Source organism: Erythrolamprus reginae, chromosome Z, assembly GCF_031021105.1.
Source record: "Erythrolamprus reginae isolate rEryReg1 chromosome Z, rEryReg1.hap1, whole genome shotgun sequence".
Lineage (NCBI taxonomy): Eukaryota > Metazoa > Chordata > Lepidosauria > Squamata > Dipsadidae > Erythrolamprus > Erythrolamprus reginae.
In genome coordinates, this window is record NC_091963.1 from 123,469,056 (window position 1) to 123,482,303 (window position 13,248).

General features: G+C 37.1%; 1 protein-coding gene across 1 annotated transcript; it reads right to left on the reverse strand.

The window, feature by feature from the left end:
* Window positions 1-744: 744 nt before the first annotated feature.
* LOC139154051 (olfactory receptor 14A16-like) lies at window positions 745-1,677 on the reverse strand. Its single transcript, XM_070728482.1, has one exon. It carries the CDS (start codon window positions 1,675-1,677, stop codon window positions 745-747), a length of 933 nt encoding a protein of 310 aa, XP_070584583.1.
* Window positions 1,678-13,248: the final 11,571 nt, after the last annotated feature.

Below are 13,248 nucleotides of genomic sequence, written 5' to 3' on the forward strand. Positions count from 1 at the left end.
CCTAAAAAAACTTTAAAGTGAAAGTGGTTGCAAGCAGCCGGAGGGAGGAGGCTTTATTTCTGATTTTAAAAAACCAATAAGCATCTTTTTTTTTCAGTTCATTTATATTTTTCTTATGATCAGGAATGTTCAAACTAGTAATCCCACACCGAATTTAGTAAAATTGTACACATTTTGCAGGCTAAACTATCTATAAATTGAAAGAAATTCACAAAAAAGAGGGCGGGCAGGATTTTATGAACAAAATAAACCAATAAGCATTGTTTTTTAATTTCAATTTTCATTTCATTATGTGCAGAAATGTTAAACCTAGTTTCCAAGGGAAAGAAGTTTTCAAATTGACCAAATATAAACACTTAAAATAAAGAATTTTTGGTGCGAGTCACACAGACTCATAAACAGTACAAGTGTGACTTTTTTTGCCCAGCAAAAACTAAGCCCCCCCTTACCCCCCAAAAAAAATCTCATAGAGAGAACCCCTGAAGTGATGAAAAGTCATAAAATTTCAAGTTTCAGAAATGCAGGGAAAATTTTTACAGGGTCTCAAACTCCAATTTCGTGTTGCACAGACTCACAGGACGGCAGGGTTAAAAATGTTCCTTTATCTGTCTTTCAATATATATTATTTATATATTGTGGAACAAAAATGACTTTGATTGTAAAAGGTTCAGTGTGAAAATATCTTCTTATTACCAACAGTATTTCTACACAAACATTGTGGTTATGCATGTGAAAGATTAAGGCTTACAGCGTGGGGAAGTTTTTTTCCCTGAAAAATCTCCAGGCAATGAGTTTCCAAAGTCCTTGCTTTATATCTTTATTCCTCATACTATATATCACTGGATTCATGCATGGTGGCAACACAGAGTAGGCTATAGCAGCCACTAAATCCATCTGGGATGGAGTCCTGTTAATTGGCCGGAAATAAGCAAATGAGCCAAAAAAGAAGAACATGGAAACCACAATGAGATGAGGCAAGCAGGTAGAGAAGGACTTCTGCCTAGCTTTTACAGATGAAATTCTTATTATTGCTTTGAAGATCTGCCCATAAGTAGTAACAATGAAAACAAAACAAGCAAAATATAAACTGGCAGTGAGAACAATAGCCCCAATTTCAATGAGATACATATCAGAGCAAGAGAGCCTGAGAATTTCTGGGATATCACAGAAGAACTGGTTGATCACATTGGAGCAAAAGGTGTTTGCAAATGTGACACCAGTGTGCAGTATTGCTGTTAGAATGCCACCCATCCAGGCGCAACTTGCCATTTGGATACATCTGGATCTGTCCATTAAAGTTTCATATTGAAGTGGATGACAAATAGCAACATAACGATCGTAGGCCATAACTGTCAATAGAAAGAATTCAGATGCTGCAAAGAGAGCAAAGGAGAACATTTGGGCAGCACAATGAGAATAGAGGATTATCTTTGTTTTCATTAAGGAATTGGCTATGACTTTGGGGATGATGACTGTCACCTGTCCCAGGTCAACAATTGATAGATTTAGGACAAAAAAATACATTGGGATATGAAGATGAATATTTAGAATTATTGTGATGATGATGAGTATATTTCCCATCATACTTGAAATATAAATTAGAAAAAATACCAAAGCATAGAAATTCTGCCACTCTGGAACATCAAAGAAACCATCAAATACAAAATACATTATCATGCTTTCATTGGACATTTTTAATGAAAAAATATACCTTGTACCTTTCAGTGGCTTAGTTTCTTCTCAAAAATAAATTTTAGAGAAGAAGATCAATTGACATTAATAAAATAGAAAAAGAAAGATGATGTAGACGAGATTGAAAGCAGGAAAGCAGTACTATGGAGTTTGGCTGCTATTTAATCCTCATTTAGCTGAGAACAAACTGGCTGATTTCAATTGGATTTAATCAATGGAAATATATAAGAAGTTGAAGAAATCATAGATTGAAATATTTGGATTTTCTCATCTAGATGAATTGCATCATGTTGATTATATTCATGCACATATGCACATAAAATAGATACAAATGTACATAAAAAGTGTAATGTCCAGAGGGCAATAAAAATAAAATATTAACAAAGATTTAAAAGTTTGTTTTGTCTGCTAAATGCATCTAGATAAAATGTAGACAAGTATGGAAGGTTTGGATTTTGGATACCTGGTTTGTAACATTTGACCATATAAAATGATTGAGAAAAAGAATCACATGCAAAGTTTACAGAGTAAATGAGATACAACAAGAATGCTTCCTTTAAGATAATGAAATCTGTTTTCCTTCTATAATGGAATACATAAAATCATACATACTTTAATGCAGAAGCAGAATTTTTTTGCATGTTATACATTTTGCAGGTAAGGAAGTTAGATGTTTAAAAATTACAGGCTTAGAGTTTATGTCAGTTCTGTGTCAGTATCCCTGGAGGGCACTTTGTGACACATCCCTGGTGTAGTTCAATTTAGCTAAAGAACTTTAGGTAGATTGTTGAACTGTGTACTTTGTTCCAATTTTCAACTCATGTAAAATGCTCAGTTGGTAAAGTGAATTTATTAATTTCCATATAATCTATTTGAGAAGTTGGTTGTGCTATTAAAATAGGGAGTAATCAATCAGAATAGATATGGAAAAGAATATTGGAGGTCTTCTAATCTAACCCATTGTTGAAGCAGGAGACCTTATACTATTTCAGATATGAGTTAGGTACAGGTAGGAGTTGGAAAATAATGTACAGTATGCACTTATATGAACTCAATGGAGAAAAGGAAATGCACTTATTTACCGTATATACTCGACTATAAGTCGCTCCGTTTATAAGTCGAGGCACCTACTTTTGCCAGAAAAACTGGGAAAATTTATTGACTCCAGTATAAGTCGAGGGTGGAAATTGCAGCGGCTACTGGCAACTTATAAAAATGGAAAACAATAAAATTACATCAATTGAGGCATCAGTAGATTAAATGTTTTAGAATATTTATTTCAAAGAAAACCAGTAAACTAGCTCTGTAAGTTTAAAAGAGGGTGAACAGGTATATGTCCCCACAAGGCAGGTATAGGCAAAAAAAATGCAAGTACTTACCAATGTTCCCTCTAATTTTTTTTCGGTGTGGCCAGAAAAGTATAGTGTCTGAGCGGCATTCCCTTTGGGACTGGGCGGCATAGATAGATAGATTAGATAGATGGATGGATGGATGTATAGGTAGGTAGGTAGGTAGATAGATAGATAGATAGATAGATAGATAGATAGATAGATAGATAGATAGATAGATAAATAGATAGAACTCTTGAACCATTTCCAAAAACAGGTGAGGGCTGGGGTTTTTTCCCCCTCTGTTATTGTTTGGGTGCTTTTTACCATATGCTTTACCGGTAAATCAAGAGTCACTTCTCTCTCTCTCTTTTGTTTCTCTCTCTTTCCTCTAATTCTCTGCCTCAATCATTTTCTCATTTCTTTTTTTCTTCCCTTTTTGCTCTCATTTCTCTCTCTCTCTCTTCCTTCCTCTCTTCTCTCTTTCTCTCTTGCTTTCTCTCTTTCTCCCCCTCTTTCTCCCCTCTCTTGCCCCCTTTCTCTCTCCTCCCTCTTTCTCCTCTCTCTTGTCTCCTCTCTCTCTCTCCCCCTCTTTCTCCCCTCTCTTGCCCCCTCTTTCTCTCTCCCCCTCTTTCTCCCCAAACTCACGTGCTTGGACCTTGTATGCCGTCAGATCAAAGTAGGTGCACTGGACCCAGCACCATCTCAGGGATGAAGTCATTGACTGCCCCACCCTGAGGGAAAGACAAGTGGCAAATGAGGCAAAATTCGCCACTGGCCTTCTTGGGAACCACACCAAGAGGGAACACTTTAGGTAAGGATGGGAGGAGAGGGGAAGGAGCCAAGCACCCAGCCCTCTGGTACCTCTTTAGAAATTTGTGCCCTAACGAACTCCTCCCACCCCACTACTGACCAGAGGTTTGTGGAAGTTAAAGTCCCCCTGGGGGGCCCCAGATAGGAAATCCAGAAAAAATGTCCCCAGAAGAGGAAACGCAAAGCAACACCTCAGTCCTCCCCTGGGCTCATCTGCCTGCAGTAGGACCTTCAGCCAATCCAGTTTAACTGGGCCCTCCACCTTGAGAAGTGGGGAGTTGCCTGCCAGGGATCGACTTCTCTTTACCCCTTCCCCTTCTGGAGCGCAAGCACCCAAGTAGCATGCATGCCTCCGCAGACATTGCACACATGGCGGAATCTGCAAAAAGGGTGGGGACGATAGCCCCTTGTGCTAAATTCAAAGCAGGGAAAGATCAAGTGACCCTCCTGCCCCACTCCAGCAGGGGGAGTAGTCACAGCTGGTGCCCTAAGCAGGTAGTGCCTTATCCCCAGAGATGGAAACTCTAGTGGCATGAAGCCATAGGTCCTAGATAGTGACATCCCATGGCAGGGCCTTATTGAGTGCTGCCCTCCTGCGGAATGCTTCATCATAACGCTTCACCCTGGAACTCAAAGTGGGCATGGACAATAAAGTCCATATATTTAAGCATGGAAGGAGCCCTAAAAGGTGTGATAGGTATATAGCCAAGAGCCAAAAGACCTCTCTACCTTCACCGTCTCACTACGCTCCTCCTTGACTTCCTGTTCCCTGTCCTCCTTGGGGATTTCCCTATTTAATAATGTAAAGAGATCAACATATTCACCCCGCCGTATCTTTTTCTTGGTGGAAGGAGGGAGATGAAACCCCAAAGGGGTAATTGGACCCAATGGTATAGCCCTGAGGAGAGGGGCAGCCAGAGGGACAGCATCTCCAGTACCATCTCCTGGCCAGGAGCTTATTTATTTATTTATTTATTTATTTATTTATTTATTTATTTATTTATTTATTATTTGGATTTGTATGCCGCCCCTCTCCGAAGACTCGGGGCGGCTGAGCTTAGCTCATCCAAAGGCCCAGAAGACAGGGCAGAACCCTCAGAGGACCGAAGTCCAGGTAGGTGCGCACAAACCATGCTCCATCTGGCATCCATCTCATCCAGGTGGCCTAAAATCATGGAAACTGTAGCAACAGTTAATGTGGTACTGCGCCCACAAGCCCGCGTAGCCCATCCCTTCCCCCTGGGCACTCTCAGCTAGCCGGGCCCTCTCCGTGGGGATGACCACCCTTCCTGAGCGAGTGGCAAAGTTAGGCCTGCAGGGAAGGCTGCCCCTTCCTTGGAGCCATGGCCCTGTTTATTTATTATTATTATTATTATTATTATTATTATTATTATTATTATTATTTTATAAATCCCTAAAATTGATATATCCCATTAATCCAGGTATGTATTTATGTATGGATAGATTATATCCTTTGCCAGAACCCTTAAGGAATACATTTATTGTACACCTTTGACAATTGGGCTTGACAGGAGTAATGTAGAAAAAGCAAGCCTCCACAAAATAGCTGCCTGTCAAGATAACAAAATGGTGGCCAGGATCCACAAGGTAGTAAATTTTATTTATTTATTTATTTATTAGATTTGTATGCCGCCCCTCTCCGTAGACTCGGGGCAGCTCACAACACAATAAAACAGTTACTGACAAATCTAATAATTTACAATTTAAAATTTAAAATAGTTAAAAACCCCATTTTTAAGCAGATATACCTACAAACATACTATACATAAATTATATAGGCCCGGGGGAGATATCTCAATTCCCCCATGCCTGATGACAAAGGTGGGTTTTAAGGAGTTTGCGAAAGGCAAGGAGGGTAGGGGCGGTTCTAATCTCTGGGGGGAGCTGGTTCCAGAGAGTCAGGGCCGCCACAGAGAAGGCTCTTCCCCTGGGGCCCACCAACCGACATTGTTTAGTTGACGGGACCCGGAGAAGGCCCACTCTGTGGGACCTAATCGGTCACTGGGATTCGTGCAGCAGAAGGCGGTCTCGGAGATATTCTGGTCCGATGCCATGAAGGGCTTTATAGGTCATAACCAACACTTTGAATTGTGACCGGAAATTGATCGGCAACCAATGCAGACTGCGGAGTGTTGGTGTAACATGGGGCCCACCTCGCCAAACTGCCAAAGGAGAACAGGCTAGAAGCAGGAAAAAGCTATGAAATACAAGGGATTATATTTATTTATTTATTTATTTATCTATCTATCTATCTATCTATCTATCTATCTATCTATCTATCTATCTATCTATCTTTCTATCTATCTATCTATCTATCTATCTAACTAACTATATTAAGGAATAACAGGCCTAAAAGGAGACCTGGCACAGAATGCCTAAAGGTAAGCCTGCCAAAAAATGTCTTCCTACAAACGAGGCCCAAATGGTGACAGGCAAGCCCAGCCAAAAGCTGGAAAGACCAAATAATTTTAATATAAGACCAAAGACCGAAAGCTGGAAAGACCAAATAATTTTAAGCAAAAGGCTTAAAGGATTGATACCATCCAAAGAGAAACCTTTCTTTCTTTCTCTTAAACCCAATTCCTTTCCTCCCCCACCCCCTTATCAAACCAGACGTGGCCTGGGCCCAGGTCACGCAGCTATTCCCATGTTGGCGAACAGCACTTGTTTGCTGTTCAAATGACAGCTGGGGTGAAAAGGAAGAGGCCTCCCCTGCACAGCCCTATTTATAGGGCTCGCAGAGCATGCCCCCAGCTGTCAAAAGTAGCTTCGGCCAGAACACCAGCAGCATTACTGGATCGCCCCTTATTGGGTGATCAGCATGCCCCCAGCTGTCAAAACAGCTTCACCTGGTAGCCTAGCAACCAGATGAAGCCCCGGGAAAAGAGGCTGCATTGCCTGCTATCAGGCAAGCAGCCCCATCCCCTGGCCCAGCCGAAGCCTCGGCTGGTTGCCAGGGGTGACAGGGAGATTGCACGTCATCTTGCGCGATCTCCCCAAGCCGGCAGCAAGCCGGAGAGCGTCTTCTCTTCTGGCCCCCTCGCAACTCCAGCCAGCCGTTTTAAATGGCTGGCTGTTCATTTTTCTTACTAAGTATATATAAAACCTTCTCAACTTGCAGTCCACAGTTGTTAGCCTATTCTTTTTTATTATTATTATTTTATTTAAAATGAAACAGACATATGAAAACACACAAACATTAAAAAAAAATACACATATCTGGGATGATTTACTTCCCACTTTTTGTCAGAAGCACTTACGGAATTGTATATGGTTTTGCGTAAAATTGAAAATATTTTAGTCTATGTTCACTGTAAACACTGTACTGTACATTTTTATGTAAGAGAAAATAAAGAAGAAAATAAACATTTTAGAGAAGAACTTGAACGAAAATAGAAAAAAATACTTCAAAAAGCGAAAAAATCTAATTTCCAATTTTGAAAAAAGAGCTGACCTTATTAATTATTAATCTTTTAAACCTTGCATTCTATTTCATTTATTTGATTGTTTCTTTGTTTAAACCAATTGTAAAATTTATCCCAAATTCTATAATTATCTGTTTCTTTTTTCCCATCTAGTTTTTTGGTTAACATATCCATTTCAGCACATTCCACATAATTTTTAATAATCATTTCTTCTTTTGGAATGTCCTCCCTTTTCCATAGTGGAGTGTATGTTATTCTAACTGCTGTTAAAATATGCATAACCAAATATTTATCTTCTTTTTATATGATTTATTAAAGACCCCTAATAAAAAGAATTCTTTTTCCCCCCTCTATTTTTTCTTTTAAAATTTCTATTAACCAGTCCTCTATAGTTTTCCAATAGGTTTTGGCTTTAATACATGTCCACCATAAATGATAGAAAGATCCTTTTTCTTTTTTACATTTCCAGCGGCGATACATTTGGGAACATTTTTTAAATTCTCTTGGGGGCTAGATGCCAATGGGAGAATATCTTACATTGGTTTATTTAAATGCATTTGACTTGGTAATTTGCCAGTTAAAGGGCCACATTTTTCCCATTTATCTAATTCAATTGAATATCCGAATTATTTCCCCAACTGATCATATTTTTTTTTACTATCTCCACCTCCAATTTGTAATTAATTAAAAATTTATAAATTTTGCCAATTAATTTTGTGTCTGTGCCCATAATTATCTTATCTAGACCACTCTTCCCCACTTTAAAACCATATCCCACCTTGTCTTTTTGATATGTATCGTGTACTGTAAGTACTGTATGTACACCAATCTAAAGGTCTCCCTTTTTTTCCTAATTCTTCTTTTGATTTTAACATGAATTGTTCTTTCAATAACTCTTTATATCTTATAGAATTATTTAAATGTATTAGATTAGGATGGTATTCAGTTTCAATTGGAGAGACCCATTCAGGTATTTTTCGGTAGTGGTGTTTCTTAATATCCTGCCATATTTGTATTAGTGCGTTCCTAAGTATGTGTTTTTTAAAATATGCATATGTTTTGTGTTTTCTGTACCATACATAAGCATGCCATCCCAGAAGTAGATCATATCCTTCTAAAGTTAGTATTCTCTTATTTTCTAAAGTGATCCAGTCTTTAATCCAGGATAGTCCTATGGCATAGTAATATAATTTCCAGTTAGGTAGGCCTAACCCTCCCCTTTCTTTTACATCTTGTAATGATTTTAATTTTATTCTCATTTTTTTACCTAACCAAATGAATTTAGAAATTATCCTAGTTAATTCTGTAAAAAAATTCCTTCCTGGGTCAATTGGGATCATTTGGAATAGATAAAGAAATCTGGGTAAGACACTCATTTTTAGACCATTTATTCTTCCTAGTAAAGATAATTGTAGGTTCTTCCAACTCTGTAACTCTTTTCTTATTTGACAGCCTATTCTTTATTTATCATTATATCTATGTTTTCATACTTGAGACTACAAACTTTTTCTTCTCCTTCAATAGACTTACTGTCTGCTGTTTTATATTCTGTTTTGCCTCCTGTTCTGAATCCCATTATTTATAGCTTCAGAAACAAAGAAGCTGTGTGGAAAGTAATGTCAAAAATTAAAAGGAACTTTTGAATCTGATTGATCCATGTTCAAAATGCAAATCTATTATTCTGCTAACACAGCCTCCCTATGCAGAATCTGAATAATTTCCTATTTACATCCTTCTATGACAATCTAGCTTAACGTTCAGGATTTGATTGTTGATTACATGCAGTGGGGAGAGATTTTTGAAGGAAGCCTTTGCACAAGTGATGTTCTGCACAATTAATGAACCAACTATTCTGTCTTTATTTATGTTTCTGTCTTTATTTATGTTTTCAAAAGTAATTGGATCTCATTCCTTAAAAGAGATTTCTTGCATTTCAACAATTCTGTTTCATTAACACATAAAGCAGCTTGCAAACATGTGACTGTCTGTTGCAACTTTCTATATTGGCTTTCCCAGTAAAGTCCCCAGATGGTAATAAGTTACCGCTGAAAGTCTCTCTCACTGATGCACCTTCCCCATCTTCTCTGCACTCATACTGTACAGGCGATTTGCATAACCTACATTGTATCCCTATGCAACCTCTCCAAATTGTGCTGTACTTCTCGGGCACACCCATGCATGATTCTCCACCCATTCAGGTCCCTTGGGTAACCTCCTCCACTGAAGAGAAACATACTCCTTCCTGATCCACACCTCATCTCTGCACATTCTTCTTGATCCATGTGGCTCCAATCACACATTCCCATATACTCCTCATCACCTCCCCCCATCTATGTTGCACCTTCATGCACCCTTTGATCTATGTAGTATCTCTTGTGCACCCCCACGTATCCTTCCTGACCCAATGTATGTGTCACCTCTCTCCCTTACCCACACAGTATCACTTACACACCCCATATACTCTTTCTAAACCACATTTCATCTGTTCTGCACCCCATTGCATTCTTATGCACCTCCCTGATATTACCCATATCCTTCCAAGGAGGTGGAGAAGGAGTTGTTATTGGATTATAGTGCAGACTTTGGTACCTCAAGTATATGGCACATAGAACTTTATATACTCATATAACAGTTGAATAGGTAAAAAATAATAAACGAAGCATTGATTTTAGTCATTCAATGGTGATATTGGGGTTATTCTTTGAATTGGTGGGATTATCCATAGACGAACTTTCTTATTTTCAATCCCCAAACCTTGAGCAATAAATACTTCTTTAACTTTGATATGATCTCATTGGTATCTGGTATTAAAACATGCTCTTTAATTTTGATGGTAGAAAAACACAGGAAACGTCGCACATAAGGTAAGTTCAATTTACTGTTCTGGGCAAACTTCAGTGATTTTCAGAGATCATTGAAAACAGAAATGCTTAATTATGGCTCAAAACATTATAAAGCTACAAAGAAATCACTCCAAAATAGACCAAATTTGCGGACCAAATTAGCAGAAGTGCTGCATATTCATTTGCTTTGAAGTGGTTTGTATGCCATCATCCCTTTAGGGTTCCTGACTTGCAGAAAGAAAATAAAGAGTTTCTTTTTCTTACTGTTTTCTTGAATATAATTGTATTACGTTAAATTCCTCAATATTATTGAATATATCCTAGTTGCTCTCTTATATTATTATGTTATTTTATTATTCTGCCTTGCAATAAAGCTTTAAATACTCATACTGATATGGTCATTACTTTCTGAACCCCAAATAATCTATATCTAAAACTACAGTACTACAGTTCCCTAATTTTAACTCTTAAATTGAGTTCACGATGGAACATAGTCAATATTTTCTTCATTCTGGTACTTTGTTGATGTTAATAGATGTGTTGAATACTCTTTGTTAAAATGGGAAAAATAAAAAAAATGTTCATGTGGATTAATATCTTATTTTGCTTCTTCCATAAAACTAATCATTTTTATAATGATTTTTTAAAAAAATATTTTTTAAAATAATGTTTTTTTAAAAAAAATTAAGAATGTATGCAATGCAGACATAACTCTTAAAATGTTCAGAAGCAATATTTATTTCCACATTTTCACATTTCTAAATATATATATTCAATATGTACGTAAAATTTATCACAATCACACAGGTGATAACAAAAAAATCTACAGAGTTTTTAGAGCAGAATAGAGATGTCCTTAATCTTGATAAATGTATATTTTCTTTTATGTACACTGAGAGCATATGCACCAAAGTATGTCCAATCACACTTGGCCAATAAAGAATTCTATTCTATTCTTGAATAAGTAGTACAGCAACCATTTATGCAACCTCATTACTAACTTCAGATCGTGCAGAATGCAGCTGCGAGAGCAGTCATGGGCCTACCTAGGTATGCCCATGTTTCACCAACACTCCGCAGTCTGCATTGGTTGCCGATCAACTTCCGGTCACAATTCAAAGTGTTGGTTATGACCTTTAAAGCCCTTCATGGCACTGGACCAGAATATCTCCGAGACCGCCTGCTGCCGCACGAATCCCAGCGACCGATTAGGTCCCACAGAGTGGGCCTTCTCCGGGTCCCGTCAACTAAACAATGTCGGTTGGCGGGCCCCAGGGGAAGAGCCTTCTCTGTGGCGGCCCCGACCCTCTGGAACCAACTCCCCCCGGAGATTAGAACTGCCCCTACTCTCCTTGCCTTTCTTAAGCTCCTTAAGACCCACCTGTGTCATCAGGCATGGGGGAACTGAGACATCTCCCCCGGGCATATACAATTTATGAATGGTATGTGTGTATGTATGTGTGTTTAGAAAATGGGGTTTTTTAAAATGTTTTTAGTAGAAATTTAGATTTGTTATAAATTGTTTTTCACTTTGTTGTGAGCCGCCCCGAGTCTGCGGAGAGGGGCGGCATACAAATCTAATTTTTTTAAAAAAATAATAATAATAAAAATAAAATAAATCATGTTTGCCATTGCTGTGGGAGCTAACATTAACTAATATAAACTATTAATATTAACATAATTTGTCCCCTATAAAGCCCTAGTTATATAGAAGCTTGCATATTTGAGATTTTCTATTCCATATAGATTTTGCCTGAAAAGCCAAGAACAGAGAGTATGCCTGCAATTGAAGGAGATCCTCAATGTGGGTCTTTTCTGTGGAGGCTTTTTTTCTCTGAATAAATTTTCCCTATCCAAAGCAGGTAGCTCCCACTCTCTTGATTTTCCAAATTGCAGCAACTAGTTTATTCTATTACTATTAGACTGTTGTGTGTGAGTTTTATATTCTATTTCTTAAAATTTAAAAAATAAATAAATATTACTATTAGATTTCTCATCGTTCCTATCACCCATCTCCTCCCACTTATAACTGTATGATTGTAACTTGTTGTTTGTAACCTTACGATTTATATTGATTATTCCCTGATTGCTTATTTGAACCCTATGACAATCATTAAGTGTTGCACCTCAAGATTCTTGACAAATGTATCTTTTTCTTTATGTACAATGAGAGCATATGCACCAATGATAAATTCCTTGTGTGTCTAATCACACTTGGCCAATAAAGAATTCTATTCTGTTCTATTCTGTTCTGTTCTGTGCTGTGCTCTTCTGTTCTATTCTATTATACAAGGTTAGTAGTAGTAGTAGCAGCACTGATGCTACCACTAATAATGTTACCATTCAGTAATTTTAAAGTTTAGTATTCAAAAATGCAATATTCAATTTTTTTTAAATCCATTTAACACAGAGAGGGGCGGCATACAAATCTAATAAATAAATAAACAAACAAACAAACAAACAAACAAACAAATAAATAAATAAATAAATAAATAAATAAATAAATTCATGTAGCTAAACCTTTGCCTTTCTTTTTGCTGTTTATTTTAAATTCTTAAAAATTATGAACTTTATAAATTATGTTTATTTCATTACTTTAAGTATTGAAATTTCTTGGGTATTTTCAGTCTTGTCATTTTTTTTAAGTAGTTAATTGACAAGATGCTTTTTCAAGAAGTAACTTTTTTGTTTTTCTTATTCATTAAACATACTTACAAACATAAAATGAGCATAAAGGGAATCAACTTAATATGTTACAATTCTGTTTTCAATTATTCTTTCTTTTTTTTTAGATGTTAATTCGATTATTTTTTCTTTTCTATCCAACTGTATAGTTTCCCCCAAATTGTGTAATAGTCTTTATTTTACTTATTCTGTAATTCATATGTTAATTTGCTTAATTTGGCACAATTTAGCATTTTCCTAATCACCATTTCTTCATTTGGTATATTTTCCTTTTTCCAGGTTTTTGCAAACACCAACATTGCTGATGTTAATATATGCGTTATCAAATAGTAATCTTCCTTTTTATGCTGTCCTCTGATTATTCCCAAAAGATACATTTCAGGTTTTGTTTCCAATTGATAATTTAACATTTCTTTCAATCAATTTTGAATCCTAGACAAA

Coding starts and splice junctions, on each gene's coding strand:
- LOC139154051 (XM_070728482.1), bottom strand. CDS start 1,677: ATGATAATGTATTTTGTATTTGATGGTTTCTTTGATGTTCCAGAGTGG.